The sequence below is a fragment of the Leucoraja erinacea genome, chromosome 13, assembly GCF_028641065.1.
Source record: "Leucoraja erinacea ecotype New England chromosome 13, Leri_hhj_1, whole genome shotgun sequence".
NCBI classification, from domain to species: Eukaryota; Metazoa; Chordata; class Chondrichthyes; order Rajiformes; family Rajidae; genus Leucoraja; species Leucoraja erinaceus.
In genome coordinates this window covers 45,453,781-45,476,004 of record NC_073389.1, presented here as the reverse complement: position 1 = coordinate 45,476,004, position 22,224 = coordinate 45,453,781, and the positions used below count along the sequence as shown (strand labels likewise).

Here is a 22,224-nt window from a genome sequence, read left to right as displayed (position 1 = left end):
TTTACTCAAAATATCCATTTCTATTTGAATTTTTCTAATCTCTTGTTTAGAGAAAATTTAATACTTTTTTGGAATATGTTGAGTAGGGGATTTACTGCACAGTATATATGCATCAGATGTTATTAGCTTCCATTCTTTTAAAAAGAATTGTAACCTACCCCCAACTTATAAGTAGGACACATCTGATCTGTTTCTTTCAGAACCAGAACCACCTGCCTCAGGGTTTACCAGTGTCACTTTTTGTACCTTGCCCCTTGTGGGAATACCATGTTCTCCACGTCCTGGGGTTGTATTCAGTTCCCCTTCGGTATAGATATTGCCTTCTAGCTGTGCTGCCAAACATCAGTGGCTTCATCATCCCGATGGTTATTGATTCTTCGTTGAGAACCTTCAGTTTTTTGGCAAGCACCACTCCAAAGAGTAAGTGTGGCAATTGTATATTAGATGGTTTACAAAGCCCTGCAAACTTAGGATGTATGTTAGGTCTTATCACAGATTTACTCCAAAATGTGTATTACACATCATTCCCATCACATCCTGTTGTGACGTTGTCACATTTCCTTCTTCCAGATCTCTGGCAAATGCCGTAATGCTTGACCCCATTAATTTTAATACCCGCTGTAGTCTCATTTCTTGAGCTTTTACTGCAGTGCCCATATAATTCCACACTTCTTTATTAACAGCTGGAACTATTAACCGAGCACAGTTCTGCAGGATTTTATATTTGTTCACAATTTCATCCATCATTTGTCTTCCAAATGATGGGAAAGCAGGTAATTTATACTCTCTGCTATTTCCTCTGATAGAGGTTGTCCCTTGTTTCTGGGACTAGAGAACTTTTGGGCCAGCCCTGGCACTTTTCTTTTTTGCATTGGCTCTGATCCTCAACTTATTCGTTATCAGGATATTCTGGATATTCCTCCTCATAATGGATTTCACCTGGATTTTCAGATCAGGTATACATGCGATGGCTCTATGATAGGCCTACACTTTTTTGTCCCTCTTTGGGGTACATCAAGCTCTTCCATTGAGCTGTATATTGGCAGCCCACTTTTGGGTGCTGCTCCATATTTTGGGTCTCCTGTAGACCAACGTCTGTGTTATCTTTCAGACATTTCTGGTGCTGCCTCCGTGTCAGGTCAGCCCATATATTCATTTTTATCATCAGACAGTTTTGCTTCCTGTTTCATTATCTTCCTTTATTTTCTGTTCTCGACTTCTAGATTGTCTCTCATCGACTGGCTAACCAGATCCCCATGGTCATACGCTGCTACATTTTAGACGAATTTGCTGACAACCTCCGGACAGAGATGCTTCAACTCACCCATCACAAGGATCGCATAAATGATTATCTAATGGAAGATGAAGACACACAGAGGAAGAGAGATGACCTCAAACGCAAAATAGACCGATTGACAAAAGCCCAGGAGAAATTGTTTGAATTTGTTTAAATGAGCGTTGAACGAAGGTCACTGAATACTGTAAAGATATGTTTAAATTTTGTTTGATAATTTTTATATTTCTTGCCAACTTCTGCTCTTGAAGGGATTGAATCCTTACTACTGTTTAGTCTCTGAGTTCACAATCATTCTTTGATACCAGCGACCTTTATTCCTGTTTAATTGCATGATGACAACCTATCAATGGATAGGATAGACTTAGAAGAATATGTGCCAAATCCAGGCAGGTGGAACTAATGCAGATGGAACTTGTGGGTCAGCATGGGCAAGTTGGGTTTGTTTCCACATTCTTTGACTATTTTTGAGTTAGAGGAACTTACGGTACCTCCTCACCCAATTCCCATATTTGTTATCTTCGTCCTGGCTAATGTCCTCTTTCCAATCAAGGGATATAAGTCTGAAGAAGGGTCTCGACCCGAAACGTCGCCTATTCCTTCTCTCCATAGATACTGCCTCACCCGCCGAGTTCATCCAGCATTTTTTGTCTACAAGGGTCATACTTGCTCCCATCCCATCCTGACTAAAATTGGCTAACTCTGGAAAACATGGACTGATTTTAAATTGAAGGTAGACACAAAATGCTAGAGTAATTCAGCGGGACAGGCAGCATCTCTGGAGAAAAGGAGTGGGAGACGAGACCCTTCGCCCGAGTTATTACAGTATTTTGTGTCTTATCATTGAAATCAGCATTTGCAATTCCTTCCTGGTGAACTTCTACCGCGCTGCACCATCGAGAGCATCCTTACCAACTGCATCACAGTATGGTATGGCAACTGCTCTGTCTCCGACCGGAAGGCATTGCAGAGGGTGGTGAAAATTGCCCAACGCATCACCGGTTCCACGCTCCCCTCCATTGAGTCTGTCCAAAGCAAGCGCTGTCTGCGGAGGGCGCTCAGCATCGCCAAGGACTGCTCTCACCCCAACCATGGACTGTTTACCCTCCTACCATCCGGGAGGCGCTACAGGTCTCTCCGTTGCCGAACCAGCAGGTCGAGGAACAGCTTCTTTCCGGCGGCTGTCACTCTACTAAACAACGTACCTCGGTGACTGCCAATCACCCCCCCCGGACACTTATTATTATTTTTTTTTAATTCAAATCGTTTGCTATGTCGCTCTTCAAGGGAGATGCTAAATGCATTTTGTTGTCTCTGTACTGTACACTGACAATGACAATTAAAATTGAATCTGAATCGGATTGAATCTGAATCTGAATCTTCCTACACATATTGATTTTAAATTGTCTGTATATTGAGCAGCTCGCTGTAAACTTGTTTAAGCTGTCAAGGAACCTTTAATTGTCTTTTGATGCATTTTACGTGGAACCTCTTTGCTTAATGGATTGGGTTCAGTAACAAGAGATTGTATTTACACAAAGCTCCTGGCCCAAAACATCTTCTGCCTTTTTCCACAGATGCTGCCTGACCTGCTGAGTTCCACCTGCACTTTGTTTTTACACTTAGCTAATGTTCCCCGGCAATTACATTACGTATCATGTTTTGGATGTGAAATTGCAATTTAAAGTGTGATTAGATTTAAATTAATTCTAATCACACTTTGACATTTTTATCATGTTTTAAAACAAGTTTGAATTCGACTTGAAGCAAATAGATAATCCAGTACAGCATTCACAAGGATACAGAGTGGAGTGGAATTTAGAGTTTGATACGAGTCATTTTACAATACTGGAGAGATTTTGAGGAACAAGATTATTATTCACTTTTTTACACCAATACACTGTTCTTAACTAAACCTACCCATCATATGAAACCTTATAAATAACAGATATAAATTAGATAACTTCAAGACCGAAAGTCAAACATTTTTTCATGACAGACAAATTTTCATCGTTTACCACCAATTTGGACACCAAAAATGTGACACTAGAAATTCTGCCACATTTAGTCATGAATATTTCATTCATAAATAAACTTCATATGGCCCCTCATACATACATGTTTTGATAATGATCTAGGGAAATATCTTCATCAGTACCAGGAGAAAAATACAGTAACATGTCTGGTATTCCGCCGAGCAAAGATCTGGTAACGGCCATTGTGCTTGGTGTCCATTGTCACAATGACGGTTATCGGGGTCGGTACCTCCGTAAGTTAAACCATGGAGGCTCCAAACTCTACTCAATAATCAAAAATCTGTTGCCTTTTTGCTCTGGTATTTTTTTTAATTCACATGTTTAATCGATAACGTTTTATGTGTCATTCTTAATTGTCATTTTATGTCATGTTGTCATTTGTGAGCAGAGCACCAAAGCAAATTCCTTGTATGTGAACATACCTGGCCAATAAACTTATTCATTCATTCATTCATGGTTGTGTAGAGACTCGGTCCTAGAGAAACACCATTAGACCTCCTCGGTCACTGAATTTAAGGAAGTGAGTGTTCTAGGCTTGGAAACAAGGCAGCACTAACAATTCACCAAAATCGTTAATATGCCAGAAGAACTCGTACCTCACAGCTCCAGCGACCTATGTTCAATCCTGACTTATCTCTGGCATTTGCACAATTCCAGTCTGACTGCATGGTTTATCCGATTACCTCGCGCTGTAAACAGCAATGAGATAAATGGACAAAGATTTAATTTTAGATACACAGTGGAAACAGGCCCTTCGGCCCATCGAGTCCACATCGACGAACAATCACCCGTACACTAGTTGCATCCGACACACTGGGGACAATTTACAGAAGCTGAATAATTGTACTTGGAGGGGTGTGTCTACTTCGGTGGAGACTAGCGCAGACTCATAGATTGGGAGTTTCAGTTTACATTGAGGATTGATGAGAATGACTGTTTTTTACCACGGTAACGACCGCACGGTCACGACTGCATTTTATGAAGAAGAAACAGTTAAGAGCGAAAAGTTATGAATTATTTCTTTGCTTTGTAATACTTTTATAAAAGACCAATTAATCAAGAAACAACATTTGGAAGATTAATTTTTACGATCTTACGAGTGCGGAGAGTGTGTAAACTATATCTCCACCACATCCCCGAGTAGTAATGGCTATCAAAGTTGGACAATGAGAAAGTTATAGAAACTGCCATTACACGAAAAGATGTAAACTTAAGATCAAAGGTCAGGAATAATTAACATTGGTTCACAGGATGTCATTTACCTGGCCATTGACATACAGTATTAATTTGCAACCAGCCAACACTTCCTACAGACAGATAAAGAAACTTAATCAGCCAGCCACAATTTAGACCACAGGGTACTCCATATTTTAAGCTTAGATTCTACCTTGTTCATTCCCATGCACTTTGAGTTGTGCACTTTGAACCATATGCACTATAGTTTCAGAATATGAAAGGGAAGCACTCATTTTGGAAAGGGGTAATGTTAGACCACAGTGGAGCAGTGGTAGAGATGCTGCTTTACAGCGCCAGAGTCCTGGGTTCAATCCTGACTACGGGTGCTGTCTGTACGGAATTTGTACGTTCTCCCCGTGACCGTGTGGGTTTTCCCCGGGCGCTCTGGTTTCCTCCAACATTCCAAAGACGTACAGGTCTGTAGGTTAATTGTCTTCAGTAAAAATTGTCAATTGTTCGCAGTGCGTAGGATAATGCTAGTATACGGGGATCGCTGGTCAGCATAGACTCCGTGGGCCGAAGGGCCTGTTTCCACGCTGTGTCTCTTACCTAACCTAAACTAAAACAGAAAATCCTTGATAAACACAGCAAATGGAGCAGCGACTGGGAATGCTTAACAGAGCAGACCAGTTCTGATGAAAAATCAGTGACTTTAAAAATTAAAGCTGATTCTCTCAGTACAGAAGTTACATGATCTGCTGAGAATTTTTTAAGCATTTACTGATTTTATTCCAGATTTCCTAAATCCACATCATTTTGCTTTTCAGTTCAGTTTAGTTTATTGTCACATGTACCAAGATACAGTGAAAAGCTTTTGTTGCATGCTAACCAGTCAGCAGAAATCCAATACATGAATACAATCGATCCATTTACAGTGTATACGTACATGATAAGGGAATAACGTTTAGTGCAAGGTAAAGGCAGTAAAGTTAAGGAGATCAAGGATAGTCTCAAGGTCACCATTTGCAATGTTTTCAGACTTTGTAAAAACAAGAGTGGCATTTGAGGGGCTTTTGGATTGGCACACAAATTATGGAGGGATATGGATCATGTGCAGGCAAAAGGGATTAGTTTAATCTGACATGATGTTCTGCACATGGGCTGAAGGGCCAGGATGGAACTCAGGTCTCTAGCGCTGCAAGGCAGCAACTCTACTGCTGCACCACAGCGCCTCCCGTAGGACGGATGTTGTTAAGCCAGAGAGTGCGGAGAAGTTTCACAAGGATGTTGGCAGGACTAGATGGATTCAGCTGTAGGAAGAGGTTGGGCAGCTAGGACTTTGTTCCTTGTAGTGCAGGAGAATGAGGCTTGATCTTATAGAGGTGTTTAAGATCATGAGCGGATTAGACAGAGTGAATGCACAGAGTTTTTCCACCCAGAGTAGGAGAATCAAGAACCTACGGACATAGGTTTAAGGACATAGGGGTGATAGAATAGGAACCCGAGGGGCAACTTTGGTACACAAAGAGTGGTGGGTGATGGACGGTAGTTGAGACAGCTACTATGACATTGTTTAAGAAACATTTACACAGATACATGGATTTAGAGGGATATGGGCCAAATTCAGGCAGGTGGGACTAGTGTAGATGGGGCAAATTGGGCTGAAGGGCCTGTTACCAAACTATATGACTGTGTGTCTGTGAGGTGCCCTCTATGTCAATACACAATGTCTGAAGGCGTTTCCTCCATGATCAGTACATACACATTCTCAACATCCTCGCCCTCGTCTGTTATCCAATCAAATCCAGTCTCTTCTGCCACCTGGAAGTTTGGGTGTCCCAGTGGCCGACTGTCCTCATAGAAGTCCCCCTCCCCCTTTACAGCGGAAACCCAGGGTAGGAAGTGTGGCACGGACCAGTGCCAAGCAATAGTGGTGGCATGGTGGCGCGGCAGTAGAGTTGCTGACTTATAGCGCCAGAGACCCGGATTAGATCCTGACTACGGGTGCTCTGTACAAAGTTTGTACGTTCTCCCTGTGACCCCATGTGGGCTTTGATTTGGTCATGGCTTCCTCATGCACAAATCATCTTTTTTTTTTCTCAGCCTGGCCTGGTCCTCCTTTTTAACTTTGAACATACAAAATATTGCCATTTGGAAGGAGCTCCAGAAAATCCTGCACCCACTCAAGCCATCCTCAGCCCCCCTCCACCGCCGGGCTGGCCTTAGGAGGTGCGGGGCCCAATTTGGAACAATTTTGGTGAGCCCCAGGTTCTTAGCCAAGGTCCAGAAAATCCTGCACCCACTCAAGCCATCCTCAAAAAACATTTGATAAAGTCCCACATAGGTGATTAGTTGGCAAAATTAGGGCACATGGTATTGGGGGTAGAGTGCTGATATGGATAGAGAAGTGGTTGGCAGACAGGAAACAAAGAGTAGGGATTAACGGGTCCCTTTCAGAATTGTAAAATTAAACGAGAACTTATCAGTTTGAATTTTGATCTTTATTTTATGAGGAGTTACGATGAGCGATTACGTGAAGAGCCCGCCAGCACGTCAAGCTTCAAAGCAGCAGCGTGAAGTCACAGACAAGGAAACATTGACCTGAGAATCGAAAGATTCGAGAAACGAGAGTTACCAGCTGAGTTTTATGAGGAGGGGTTGGGAGCGGGGGGCACGTAATCCCTCATCGTAACTCCTCATAAAATCAAGATCAAACTTCAAACTGGTAAGTTCTCGTTTAATCTTACTATTTTACTTCGGAGTGACGTGAGTCACTACGTGAAGATTTTAAAGCTCTGTGACTTCATGCCGTGGAACGAGTCCATGCGTCACACACTACATCAATTGACCAAGGATGAGTAAACATAATCATGCATTCAGACATGTCATAGATGTAGACATGCTGATGCTCTTCTATGAACCAATAATCACAATAGTAACCCCTGTCATCCAGGAGGAACTATAGACCGAACTAAATGAGTTGGCAAATACCCCCGGTCTGGCAATGGGTTTGTACAATGTATAGAAAGATCGTTCATTTAGCCACCCTGAAGACACTAGGATGTGGTACAGTAGATCGTCCATACCCCTACCGCTGAACTGTTACAGCCGTGGTGGAGTGAGATTCTAAAGTCAGTCACTCCTGCATAAGCCAGAACCCGTTTAACCTGGAGATGGTCTATACTGATACCTTCTATGAGGTTTATGTAACTGACAACATTGCTAGATCCGTGCCCCTAAGGCTCTAAGTGACCTAATGTATAGTAGTAGATGACCACACATAACCGAAGGTCCATGCCCAAACTAGTTACAGACCTGATGCGCCTGGTCTACTCTGCTTGACTAAGCCACAACATAAATAGTTATTTGGCTGCAGCTGTAACCATGCTGACCAGTCATGCTATGCAATGACTGGACCCTATGCGCTGAACCAGTGCCATGAGCATAACCATTTTAAGTGAGTTAGGCCAAGGACACTGGGGCCCACTGGCAAGCGGCGTCACAATGTTAACATTCCATATCTCCGAGTGTCTAAGCCTGGGAGGTTTGAGTTGAAGATACCCTTCATGAATCTGGACATCAGAGGGTGAGACCCAACAGGGTGTGTCCTGCTTCTAGCAGAATATGATCAGAAGGCACATTTGACACAGATAATGGTACTATAACTAATTATGTCAAAAACCCATTCGAAAATGAACTCCCAGTTGTAATATCCATGCCGTATACATGTCTCTGAATTAATTATCATGCATAGGACGGTTTCCCCAGTCACGGCTGAGCCAGGTTCTTATACGATTCCCAACATTAGCGGGAACCATGGCTGCATATATCTATAAAATATATATCTACTGATGATAGAGCCTGGATGCATCATCTCGATCTAGTGTTCCATAAGTCATCAAGTCATTAAAATACTAGTGATCCTTCATCTCTTCTGATTTTGACATTGAATTAACATGATGCCACTCGTGCCAAAAGTGGTTAGATCAAACATTCCTGGCTACCTAGACTTGATTGCACCCAAGTGATTAACCTATGGCGCCACCAAAGCGTACGAGTTTGGACTTGAACATGCTGATTATGCATATAAGCACAACCCTTAACCCATAGCATGCACCTAGTGTCTAAAGGTAGCTGATACCATAGAACTGAATAGGTATTTCATGCAAATCCCATCACCTCCGTGAGTAGAGATGGTATTAGTAATTTCACATCTTTAAGCCCTCGCTTCTGTTTGTAATATAACTGAAGATTAGCTGACAAAAAATTAAGTGGAGCAATGCTGAATACTGTTTGTCCACCATAGTGACTTTCATGGAGGTAAATAACGAGACCTACTTACCAGCGTCTCTAACTCCAGGTCCCTTACCTTACTGGAGTTCTAGCGAAATTTAATTTGCAGACTCTGTCCATGTTGTCATTCCCATTAGATTGCTGATGCTGCTGGCCAAATTCTCTTCTAGAGTTATTCCATCACCGACGGAGTAGCAATTGTAGAGGCAAAGCACCATTTTCTCTCATGTTACCATCGTGCATTATGCATTAAGCATGGGACCCCGGCCCAGTTATATTCCGTTCCTGTTTGGAGTCAATCCATACTAACCTTAGGCACCCTTTTAGAGTGGAAGTAATGTCACCATTCGTCTCCTCAACTTGTCTGTGCATGGCTCTATTCGCACCATGTTTTGCGACTCCATCTCCCATGGTCTTATAATATATATGGCTCCATCTTCATCCTTTATACATCCGATTAGGAGGACTTATGCGGTGAACCAGGTGTGCCTCAGGCATGTGTGCATGTATTTTAGCACCATCTCCATCACGGCTCTCAACCCAGTGGGAGGAATAGCAACCCTGAACCAGGCGTTGCTTCAGGCACATGTGCATACTCCTGTAGCACTCTCTCTAGCACTCTGTCCTTTGAGTGGGAGGAACTTCCAACCCTGAACCAGTAGCTGCTGCCTGACATACCTTTAGATGGAGCGTTCTTTGACTGCAACGAATCCCAATCTCGCTTGATATAGATGACCAAGCCTTGGCACTCACTCCGAGTTGGGTTTGTCTGGTTGCTTACTTCAGCAGCTGCCAGGACTAGCTGTGCAAAACGATGCGTTGTTGGTATCCTCATTCCCCAAACAGGCTGCACGTGCTAGTGACTCCAAATCCTGCTCCTTTCCAAGTCAACTTTATCAAGTCAAGTTTATTCGTCACATACACATACGAGATGTGCAATGAAATGAAAGATGCTAGTCGCTCCCGTGGCCCAAATTAAAACACTCGGGAGTCGCTCCCGTGGATCGATGCTAACGCAATATACAGAGAAGGACTGTAGTGCCTCTGGCCCCCGTACGTCAGACACAGTGGGAGAAATGCTGGACACAAACCTGCCAGTTCTTCTTCTTCTTTGGAGTTTTACAGCAGCCGGCATCCGCAATGTTGCATTGCTGCCACTGAAAAAGTTACTTATCTTAACTACTAAACCAGGTTCGCTTCTTAATAAACAGACACCACACAAACAGTTTGGTAGACCAGTTCAAAACTTTACTTAACATCGGCCGATGGAAGTTAAGTAAAGTTTTGCACTGGTCTACTTAAGATAAGTGCACTGGTCTACCAGTTCAGACACCACACAAACTGTTTGGTAGACCAGTTCAAAACTTTACTTAACATCGGCCGATGGAAGGGAGGGAGAACTCCAGTCAAGTGACCAACACAGACACTTGACTGTGCTCAGTCACCTTCTCTGAACAACAGAATTACATTGCTTTAAATAGGTTTTTTTGTCCCCTTATCACATTCCACAGACATTAGTCATGGTCAGAAGTACTGGAAAAGGTTTCCACAGAATGCATCACATCAAACCTTTTTTTTTACATGGTACAAGATATACTAAAAACATTGTCCATTTGTTTTATCTCCAAATAGACCACCCTAGCTCTCTTCGCTGCTTCCTCTGTCATTTGGTCCCTCATAAACATAGGTCATTTGTTTACAAAGATGTGACTGTTTATTTCTCTCTTCCTTTATTGCCTCCTCCCCCATAAACATTGGTTATTTGGTTTATGGCATCTTACTTTCAAAGATATCTCTCTAGCTCCTTCACTTGGGAGACAATGTTATCTCACACACCCCGCAACCTGAGGAAAGCCTAATTTGACACTAAATATAAGCTGTAAGCTAGCCCAGAAACCAATTTAATATCTTCTTATATTTTTAACTAAAACTCGGCTTCATCATTCCATCCTTTTATCAAAATTTTGATAACAACTACAGTCCTTCCTGAGTACATACGAAAGACCATAAGCATCTCATCAGACAAATTAATAGTACACTAGTAACCCAATCAATTCATAGTGGACAATCGTTTCACAAGTCCCTCCAAACATTTTAAATGGCCACCAACCTCCCCCGGACGTGACACTAATATACTACCATAGGACAGGAAAAGGATCATAAAAATTGCTCAGCCTTTATTCGGCTTCATTTGGAATTCCCTGTGTGCTGGTGTAACTGGTTCATGCTTCTCTTGTGTGGCACTGCATTTGCAACATAACAATGCCCTGTCACAAATATACTGTTTCCTTAAAATACACCAGTGCCTTGGTTGTGGCAAAAACTGGCCTTTGCAGACCTCTTACTGTCTGTAGTCAGGGTATCTTTGCTGCGCTTGTCATGTTTGACTTCAATCTTGTTTAAAAGGAGGTGTGTACCATCCTTTAAATGTGGGTTAGTCCGCAAGTTTGCCATTCTGAAGAAAGTTCAGTCCATGTGGGCTGGGCCACCCCAGAATAAAGGGAGCATCAATAGCCCATCGTCCTTGTTTCCACAAACTGTTCACAGTCAATCAAATGTATCCAGCGATGATGATCTTCAATCTTTACAGCAGTTCATGTTGTTAGCAACACTTGGTTGTTTCTTTCAACACAGTTTCAATTTCTTCTTGTCCCAGCACCCCCGTCATCGTATAGCTTTTATGGCTCCCAGCAAAGCTCCTCCAACCTGGGAATGTAGATCTGGCAAGACATGGGTTAATTGCCGACCATACATAATTAGTTAATTGCCCAGGGCCTGTAAGTGGCTTCCCCCCACTCTCCAGGGGCAATAAAAAGTTGTAAATCTTGTTCACCAGCTTAGTTTCACCAGCACTTTTGTCTACTTTTGATCCTTCATGTTCCTTCCTAACACTTCCTTGTGAATTTATTCTTTAATCCGATTATATCCGAAGAGGCTCTCCCCACCTAAATATTCAATTCTCCAAATATGTTCTCTTCCCCAATCTACTTTATCTTCTCACCTTTTGTCCCTCATTGTGAGTTCCCTCAAACCTCCTTTTGTAAGTCATAAGACAATTTTTCATCTACCTTCATTTCACTCACACAGCACATGCTTCAACATCTTTTTGTTTGCTTAAAAACAGTAATCTTGCTTCATTTGCATTTTAAAAGACAACCTCTGTTATCATATCAAAACAAACTTTCCCAAAAGAACTCATTCAGAATCAGTAATCAATAATACATTTACTTTTCTCTGTAATTTTGACATTTCCAATCTCATTTAACACTTTAATCGGGATGAGTCTTTTTTAAACTTAGTTCAAAAGATTTATAATCAAACAACACATTTTATCCATCGAGTATAGCTCCACCCCCCATTCATGCCTGTTTCTTAACAGACACACCATAAACTTTGTAGATTTGCATTTTAAAGGACAACTTCTTAAAAAGTGACACACAACTTTGCTCATTGCTTCGAATTTCACACATTCCACATACAAAAAACATTGTTTTACAAGCAGTACATATACAAAAACATTGTTTTACCAGCAGTATATAATATTTCATTTTTAAAGACATCTCTTTGTAATTTACTTTCCCTTTTTCTGACAAGACTTCTGTTTACCAAAATCCTGGTTACCTAACCCTAATTGGACATTGATCCAGATCATGATTAGTCAGACTCCCCTTGACTTTTCAGTCTCCCTATCCTATCCTCATTTCTCCATTGAATTTTCCTTCATCCCCAATTTTTATAACATAGTTGCTTGTCAGAAAAAGGATTTACCTCCTGGGTAATTTTGTTTTGCAATCCCCATTGACTCTTTCCACCATCCCAGATGCCTGTGGGTGGTGTACACAGTGAATTGCTGTCAGATATTAAAATGTGCACATTTTTCCTTATTAATAGTGGTTGGTAGAGCTTCACTCCACCTACTAAATAAATCTAAAATTACTACGCAATATTTATAACACTGGGCCCTTGGCATTTCAATAAAACCAATCTGTATGCATTCAAACGATCGTGATGGCATTGGCGTCACCCCTGAGGGTATCCTAATTGGTTTGCCTGGATTATTTCGTTGGCAAATTTTACATTCAGAGGCCTGCTTCAGTGCCTCATCAAATTTTCGGGTGCCACCACATTTCCTTTGTTATCCTATCATTCCCTCCTTACCAGCATGGGTAAGACGGGTAAAAATGTATCGTATACACCAACTTGTCCAAGCGGGGTGTGCTGAATCAATGGCACAGCCCTCTTGTTTCCATAGTTATTATTATATACAAGAGGCGTCCCTCTGTAATGTACATACCTCCCTCATGTTTGGCAGGACCGTTCTATTTGCTAGTATCTGTTTACCAGATGTCACCACGCATTTGGATGTACAGGCTGCTTGTTTGGATACACTATCAGCAACCTATTACCTTTTGCTATAGGGTCCCCAGCACCAGTGTGTGCAGTACATTTAATAATGATCAGCTGTTCTGGTAGCATCAATGCCTTAACAAATTACACACAGAAAGGCATTCCCCTGCTCTCACTCTTGGAGAGCTTTGTAAGGTCAGAACTTCAAGTTATAGGGATGTTACTGATGGAACTGTCCCAGGTAAAGATGCCATTACTACTGGTAGGGCATAGGGAGGTGGACATCTCACAAGATTATCTAACTCCTCCTCATTTTCATTACCAAATAGGGTCGTCGTGCCAGACATGAAGTTTCCTCCAGAGGATTTACCAGTACTGGGTTTATTTTTTACCAACCATCACCTGTTTCTCACCTCCTGTCTGTCTTTTAATTCTATTCTCTTGTTCCTCTGCCCACTGGCATTCTAGTTGCAATAATTTCCATCCTTTCCTAGTGCTATCCTAGTTTCTTAACTCTATCTAGCAAAGTTACAAAATTGTGAGATTTAAAAAAAATCAAATCTGCAATTTACCCCATCAGATAAAGCATAACAATAAGTTTAATTTGACACCTAATTCACTTTCATATCTCAAGTAATAAAAAAGTTATGGCCATTTTCATACTCGGAAATTAGCATCTTGTTCCCTATTGATTTTCTATGGACATAACAAAAAAACTGTGATCATGGACCGTCAAAAGCCCATAACCTTCTTAAAAATTAAGAGAACTGAATGAAATTTTCAGTTATCATAGATTGAACCATTCTGACACAAATATAAAATAATCTTACTTGGATGACCTGAAATAAAAGCATATAATTAGTTAGTTACCCAATTGTAGCTAATTTCAAACTTCAATTCCTAGATCAAAACATCTATCCATTTCTTAATAAATGATTAACATTTTTAAATAGCCTAAGTGTCCAAATTATATTCACAAATAATTCACAATAAAACATGATTTTTAAATCTCATTTACATCAATTTATAGGCCAAATGGAAGGAATTTAGTGTTCAATTGCTGTAAATTAAAGTCTATTTTAAATCGGCTTTCTAGTGGGTTCCTGTCTTCCTTTCCCATATCAACACCTCTGCTTATTTAATTGTCTCAACATTCCATGTGCCCCCTACAGGCCAGGCTTCATCCCCAACCATTTGGTCAATCTGTAACTTAACATTCTAAATTTCTTATTATACTTAGGATTCAAATAACACATATATAGGACCGGTATCCAGAGCATTCCCCATAGATAGATAGAAAGAGAGAGAGAAAAAAAACAGACTTCTTAATTCCGAATCGTTCCAAATATATCAACCAGGCCGACCCACTAAATGAGACCCCAGTTTCTCAATTTGGCTGACTTTTTAATTCCTTAATATACGACCCAAGTGTCTCAACGAAGCAGACCCGCTAACCGAGACCCCAGTTTCTTTTCAACTTGGCAGACTTCTTAATACTGTAATATACAACGCCACTTATTTCTCAATCCGACAACGCTTCGGATGTCTCAATAAGCCAGACACACACCTCAACCCCCGTATCTCAACCCGACAAATCACGGATATCTCAACAAGGCCGATGAGCCCTTAGTAGAGAGAGAAAAAGAAAACAAAGAGAGATAGACAGAGAGAGGAACCACTCGCGTCCTTCTTAACAATATACATAAGACCTTTCTTAAAAATACATGCACAATTCTGTCTTAAAAATACATACACAATCCCTTCTTAAAAAAAACATATAAAGCCCAACTGGTCTTACCTTAGTCTGTTTCTAAGAACCTCGGCAGGGAACCAATTCAACCTCTGATGAAGGATCACAGATGTTCCCGGGAGTTTCTAGGGAGTCGGTCTTACAAGGGGGCCGATAGAGCTCAGTTATCTCCCTTCCAATCCCGGCAACCTCCGCAACCTCTTGCACAGTCAGCCGTTGATGTGGTCCCAGCGAGGCCTGCATAACTACCGCCAATGAAAAAGCTACTTATCTTAACTACTAAACCAGGTTCGCTTCTTAATAAACAGACACCACACAAACTGTTTGGTAGACCAGTTCAAAACTTTACTTAACATCGGCCGATGGAAGGGAGGGAGAACTCCAGTCAAGTGACCAACACAGACACTTGACTGTGCTCAGTCACCTTCTCTGAACAACAGAATTACATTGCTTTAAATAGGTTTTTTTGTCCCCTTATCACATTCCACAGACATTAGTCATGGTCAGAAGTACTGGAAAAGGTTTCCACAGAATGCATCACATCAAACCTTTTTTTTTACATGGTACAAGATATACTAAAAACATTGTCCATTTGTTATCTCCAAATAGACCACCCTAGCTCTCTTCACTGCTTCCTCTGTCATTTGGTCCCTCATAAACATAGGTCATTTGTTTACAAAGATGTGACTGTTTATTTCTCTCTTCCTTTATTGCCTCCTCCCCCATAAACATTGGTTATTTGGTTTATGGCATCTTACTTTCAAAGATATCTCTCTAGCTCCTTCACTTGGGAGACAATGTTATCTCACACACCCCGCAACCTGAGGAAAGCCTAATTTGACACTAAATATAAGCTGTAAGCTAGCCCAGAAACCAATTTAATATCTTCTTATATTTTCACCACCTTCTGGCTTCATTCCACAGTACTCGTGTCTTTACATTATATCCTTTTTATAAGGCCAGAGGCCCTCAAGAAATCAAACACCTTTATTCCTTTTCCTTTCCCTCCACACTCCAGAATGTGCTTCACTGATATTTCTGTCACTCCAATTTTCTTCATTTCACTGGTCATAATTCCTCTTTCTGTCTCATATCTCCTACATGCAATTAGGGCATGCTGAACTGTTTCCGGCTGATGGCATTCCTCACACAGCCCAGTAGGGTGTTTTCCCAATATTTTTAATGTGCTATTCAAGTGGGTGTGTCCTATCCTCAATCTTGCTACCTGTTCCCTCCTGTTCCCCCCTCTTCTTGCTGTAATGCCCACTCTGTTTTGTAGCGAATAGAGGTGTCTTCCCTTTGTCTCCTGTTCCCAGTATAGTTGCCATTCCTGATTTATTTTCTTCCACACAATGTGTTTTCCTTCAGATTTGGATAATTGTAAGTTTACCTCTATGTTTCTTTTTTTTAAAGCCTCCTTTGCTAATTTATCCACTTTTTCATTTCCTAGAACACCAATGTGTGCTGGGACCCACAACAAAGTCACGTCACTGCCCCTCCTTGTCACTTGGCTTAATAGTAGTAGGATTTCATACACTAGGTCAGGTCGCCTATGGGATGCACCAGACCCAATACTCTGGATTGCAGATAATGAGTTGCTACATATTAATACTTTGCATGGTTGCACCTGTTCCATCCACCGAACTGCCATCAAAATAGCGTACAGTTCCACTGTATATACTATCAAATAGTTATTTGTTCTTTTGCAAAGCTCAACATTCATCCCCTGGACTACCAAACCTGCCAGTTATTTGTCATGGGTGAAGATATTTACCTGAATGAAGACGCCCCTCCCAGTTAACGAGAGATTTGATTACTTAATTATTATTGGCAATTTGGGGAAAATCTTCCACAGTCCCTTAATGAGCGGATTAACCATGGCGCCACCATGTATAGCTCGCACAGGTAACTGATAATTAAAGCTCAACAAGGCTTTCCAACCAGTGATTAAGACTGCTATGGCAGGTGCAATTCTATTACCCAATTTGTTGGTGTAACAATAATCCTCTCTTGGTATAATAGTGACGACGTGACCTAGTGGCAACTAAATAAATGCCCACCCTGATAGCCATACTTAAGAAGAATACACTATAACTAGACCACACAACCCATGTTACGGAACCCAGACTCACGTACCTGCGTGTATACCGGTGGTCTTGAGGCAAACCCAAAGGTCCCTGATGTAGGTCTCATTCCCATCCTTGATTTGGAGGGTTCAAGAGAGAGCTAGATAGGGCTCTTACAAATAGCGGATAAGGGGAGAAGGCAGGAATGGGGTACTAATTGGGGATGATCAGCCATGGTCACATTGAATGGAGGGCCGAATGGCCTACTTCTGCACCTATTGTCTATTACTAAGCCCAGTCGATCCATTATAAGCCCAGTCGATCCATTGTATCATCCAACATCTGCACTCACTTACTTCTACAACCTACTAACAGCGTGGCTTCTGCACCCAGGCGATGCTCTCTCACATGTTAGAATGATGAAAAAAAATTAACTAGATCCTGGAAACCAATAACTATTGGCAAAAAACCAGTCCAGGCATTCAATTTTGGACCAGCCCCATCCTACCCTTTGGGCTTCTATCCCATTCTAACTTGGGGGGGGGGGGGGGGGGGGGGGGGGGGGGGGGGGGGGGGGGGTGTGTGGTGTGTGTGTGTGTGAAGGAAGGAGAAAAGGGAGGAAGGAGAGAAGTAGAGAAAGAAGGGAGGGAGAGAAGGAAGGAGAGAAAGAAGGGAGGGAGGGAAGGAGAAAAGGGAAAGAGAGAGAGGAAGGAGAGAAGAGGGGAGGGAGGGAAGGCGAGAAGGGGAAGAGAGAGAGGAATGCGGGAGGGAGGGAGAGATGGGAGCGAGGGAAGATGGGAATGGGGAGATAGAAGGGGAGGAGAGAAGGGAAGGAGAGGGCCGGTGGCAGGAGCGGATGCCGGGGTCCGGGCAAACGGGTATGAGCTGAGGCCGAGGTTTGTAAACTTTGCTGCTCCAACCCCTGGCCCGGCCCTCCCTGTATTGTTCACCGCCTCTCCCCGGGGAGGGAGGGGGGGGGGGAGCCGGGGCTGTGTGCTCGAAGCATGGCGACTGGAGGGACAGGAGCGCTGCCCTGGGACTGCGAGAGAACGAGCAACCTCCCCCGCTCCCCCTTCTCCAATCCCGCTCACACCCACTTCCTCGTCTAGCCCTTTCTTCCCCCTCCACCCCTCTCTCCCCCCTCTACCCGGGGGTAGATCTACCCCAGCTGAGAGTAGATTACTCTAGCACGGGCCCCCCTTACTATAAAGGCCAGCCCCCCCCCCCCCCCCCCCCCCACTTCCCTCCGGCACGGCCACGGAGCGACCGCCGCCCCCCTTTTTTTTGTTACACATCAATTTCCTACGGGTGTTCTTTTTTTTCCCCCCTTACCATTACCGTACTTTTTTGATAGCTGCCATGACCCGTTTGATGTCATTCTTCTCACTGCTCCTGGTCTTAGCCCGCAGCATCCTGCTGGACGTGCTGTGTGTGTGTTTGGAGGAGTCTGAGGGGAGTTCCGCCGACACCAAGAGAGATCGAACGAGCGGACAGACGGATGAAAACCACGTTCATGGAGCGGAATAGGTGACATTTCGGGTCGAGACCCTTCTTCAGACTGATAGTAAAGGGGAACGGGAGATATAGGCATATCTTCCATTCATTTGTCTATATCTCTTGTTCCTCTTTCCCGTGACTCAGTCTGAAGAAGGGTCTCGACACGAAACTTGACATGACACTATTACGCTCTATCAACGTTGCGTTCGCCCGTCTGTCCGCTCGTTCGCTCGCCCTTGGATTAAGGAGCGCAGGATAAAGCTGCGAATTCATGCACAGGATGGAAACTGAAAACTAGGGGAACACCGTCCCCCTGTGTACCCCCCCCCCCCCCCCCCCCCCCCGATTTCCATCACTGGTTCAAATGACCTTTAGGCATCTGTTGTAGAAAGAAAGTGAGAGGGGTGGGAGTCAGTTCAGTCAGGGCAAAGTTCTATTTACCCTCTCATGGTCAAACACATCCCTCTCTTCTGAGGGTTTATGCCCAGGAAATCCTCGAGAGGGGGTGTTTGGTGTGTAGGAAAGAACTGCAGATGCTGGTTTGCACCGAAGATGCTGGAGTAACTCAGCGGGACAGGCAGCATCTCTGGAGAGGAGGAATGGGTGACGGTTTGGGTCGAGACCCTTCTTCAGACCGTCTCGGACCAGTGGGCAGTGCAGGTGGTGGAGTGCATCTTGGACAGGAAGAGTCATGTTTTAATTTTACTTTTCTAAATTCTCTGCTGGAAATTGTTTTCTCATTGCATGTGTGGAACTAAACCTCTTTTTTTTTTAACAAAACAAAAGGCAGTTTCTTCTAGCAAAAACAAAGGAACAACATGCTGGATGAATTCAGGGGGCTCAGGCAGGTCTTGTAAAGTCTAGAAGGGTGGTCTATGTTTCAGGCCCTGCCTGCCCGTTTCTTCAGATTCCAGCTTCTGACTTGCGTTTCCTGAAATCAGAAAAGCATGGTTAACTTTCGTTTATCGCGAACAGTGCAAAGAGGGGGCTGCAACTTTAGTTTCAGTTTCCTTAGTTTGTCTCCATCACTCGGCGCCGAATTCATTGGCTCAGTCTCGTTACGAAAGCGGTCCGCAAGAGTATTTAAGCTGGGTTCCGAGCGCCTTAAAAAACATTAAAGTGGCCGTTTGGCTTGATCACATACAGGTACGTGCTTATAGCAACTGCGTAGATTCTATAGGATATATATATGTGTGTGTATTGCAAATTCATAACCTTTTGTCATAATCTTTGCTATCGCGCTATACACGTATAAATATGATTTCCTTCTCCTTGCCATTCCTTCTCTCCAGAGATGTTGCCTGTCCCGCTGAGCCACTCCACTTTGTGTCTCCCTTCGATTTAAACCAGCAACTGCTGTTCTTTCCTATATATAGATATATATATATAGCCTACCAGAAAATGAATATATTTATATATCTTTTTATTTGTAATTTTTTGGGAAGGGCTGGGCGTCTTGAGGTCGCTGAGACTGTTACACGGACATGTTTTTCACAAACTGGAGATGCTGCCTGTCATGTCCCGCTGAGTTATTCCAACATTTTGTGTCTTTCTCGGGCGAGATGTTAAGCAAGTGAGTCTGATGTTCAGCAACTGAGTGTCGCCTGCTAAATGTTCATATGGATGGATAAATAATTTAGCCCTCTCTGTTTGCTGTTTCATAACAGGAGGGCGGAAACTTTGTTGATCTCTGGTACTGAAATCATTTGTCGCGATGCCTATTAACTCTTTCTGGAAATTATTATTGCACATTTCTTTCATCCACGTGTGAAGTGTTTTTTTTAAACATCCTTCCTGCCCTCTAAAATCAGTACCCCGTTCCTGCTCCCCCCCATAACCCCTCCTACCCTCGAATTTGTCTAATTTACTGCACACATTTTAAAAGGCTGCTCCCCAAAACCCCTTGTCAACTATGCTCTCGATCCTCACTCCGAACTGTTTCGCGAAAGCAATAAAGTAAACCCTCATTTTAACGCACCCACATATAACCAATTTCGGATATAGCAGTTTCGCTTTCCGTTTACTTTTCATATTTGTTTTATTTAAGTTACTGGCACTCCACGGTGCTTTGGAGACCACGAGAGGGGGGTGTAGTTTTGTTATCACATGACCGCGTGATTGGGAAAACTGGATAATCCAGAAAGACTGAAACCAAGTGTGCCGTAAAATCAGTGGTAAACCTATACAAGATTACAATCGAGGTGTCCAGAGTGTACAGATACAAGATAAAGGGGATAACTTATAGTGCAATGTAAATTCCGGTAAAGTCTGATGACAGATAGTTCAATGGTCTCATAGAAACATTTAAAAATAGGAATAGGCCATTCGGCCCTTCGAGTCAGGACCGCCATTCAATATGATTATGGCTGATCCTCTAAAACAGGGGCCTCCAAACTTTTCAGTAGGAAGCCCAAATTACATATTTGGCATTGAGAGAGACAAAGAGAGAGACAAAGAGAGAGACAGAGAGAGAGACATAGATGGATAGAGAGAGACAGAGAGAGACAGAGGGGGAGGGAGGGGAAGAGATATGGGGGGGAGAGAGAAAGAGGGGGGGGGGGGGGAGAGAGAAAGAGGGGGAGACAGGGCTCTCACTTAACTTTTTTCCTTGTTGCTAGCCGGGCAACCTAGGCAGCTTTTTAGGTTGCCAAATAACAGTTTAGGTGGTCATTTAAGACGGCTTGCATGACGCGTGCGATAATGTGCTCGGACGAAGTGCGTAGTTACCAGTCGGAATTATGCTCAATGAAGCATTCACATATCATTTCTGCTTCAAATAAAGTCACAAACTAAACATATTCACCAATCAAGACATGATATATACCACAATGATATGCAGCAAAATTATAATACAGTATCTCAACTCTTTTTACGTTGCAATTAATGCAATTTCTATTATTTCTTTCCACTTCCAAACAAAAATGTGGTTGGATTATTCAGCGTATGATCAACCTGTGTGAATAAATCCTGGACCATGGTAACACATATGCTTAACCATGCACACTACAGATTGATGCAAGCATGTTCTCTGTGAATTATAGAAACTTATAGAAACTTACAAAATTCTTAAGGGGTTGGACAGGCTAGATGCAGGAAGATTGTTCCCAATGTTAGGGAAGTCCAGGACAAGGGGTCACAGCTTAAGGATAAAGGGGAAATCCTTTAAAACCGAGATGAGAAGAACTTTTTTTCACGCAGAGAGTGGTGAATCTCTCTGGAACTCTCTGCCACAGAGGGTAGTTGAGGCCAGTTCATTGGCTATATTTAAGAGGGAGTTAGATGTGGCCCTTGTGGCTAAGGGGATCAGGGGGTATGGAGAGAAGGCAGGTACGGGATACTGAGTTGGATGATCAGCCATGATCATATTGAATGGCGGTGCAGGCTCGAAGGGCCGAATGGCCTACTCCTGCACCTAATTTCTATGTCTATGTTTCTATGTGAAGGACCGAAAATTATCATGACATGGCCATAGCATGGGTCGTTATTGCTATTGGTACAGAAACACTCACTTCCCACATAATTTATCCACAACAAAATATACAGGTTGCAAGGAAATATCAAAAGTACATTTTATGATAATAGCTGTTAAAACCGACTATAGCCATCTGACAGGTTAAACATCACACTAACTGACAAGAGATGGTCAAAGGACATAACTGCAGCAAATGTTCTTTTGGTAATATGTTTAAATGCATCAAAACGCCACATTACCGGACATTCAGATTAGGTGTATGTGTTATGAACAGCAATGAAGATACCCAGTTT

The 22,224-nt window shown here is 42.7% G+C and overlaps 2 protein-coding genes across 2 annotated transcripts in view; both read left to right on the top strand.

Annotated features, from left to right (window-relative positions):
• The window catches only part of LOC129702988 (interferon-induced GTP-binding protein Mx3-like), a 108,305-nt gene extending 101,522 nt beyond the window's left edge, over nucleotides 1-6,783 (top strand). The window contains exon 16 of the mRNA XM_055645121.1: nucleotides 1,224-6,783. Within this exon, the coding sequence (XP_055501096.1) occupies nucleotides 1,224-1,451 (228 nt within the window). The 3' untranslated portion in view covers nucleotides 1,452-6,783. The remainder of the gene's footprint in view (nucleotides 1-1,223) is intronic.
• Nucleotides 6,784-19,346: 12,563 nt separating this feature from the next.
• LOC129702986 (interferon-induced GTP-binding protein Mx3-like) overlaps nucleotides 19,347-22,224 on the top strand; it is a 35,729-nt gene continuing 32,851 nt past the window's right edge. The window contains exon 1 of the mRNA XM_055645117.1: nucleotides 19,347-19,605. The gene's annotated coding sequence lies outside the window, so the exon portion shown is untranslated. The remainder of the gene's footprint in view (nucleotides 19,606-22,224) is intronic.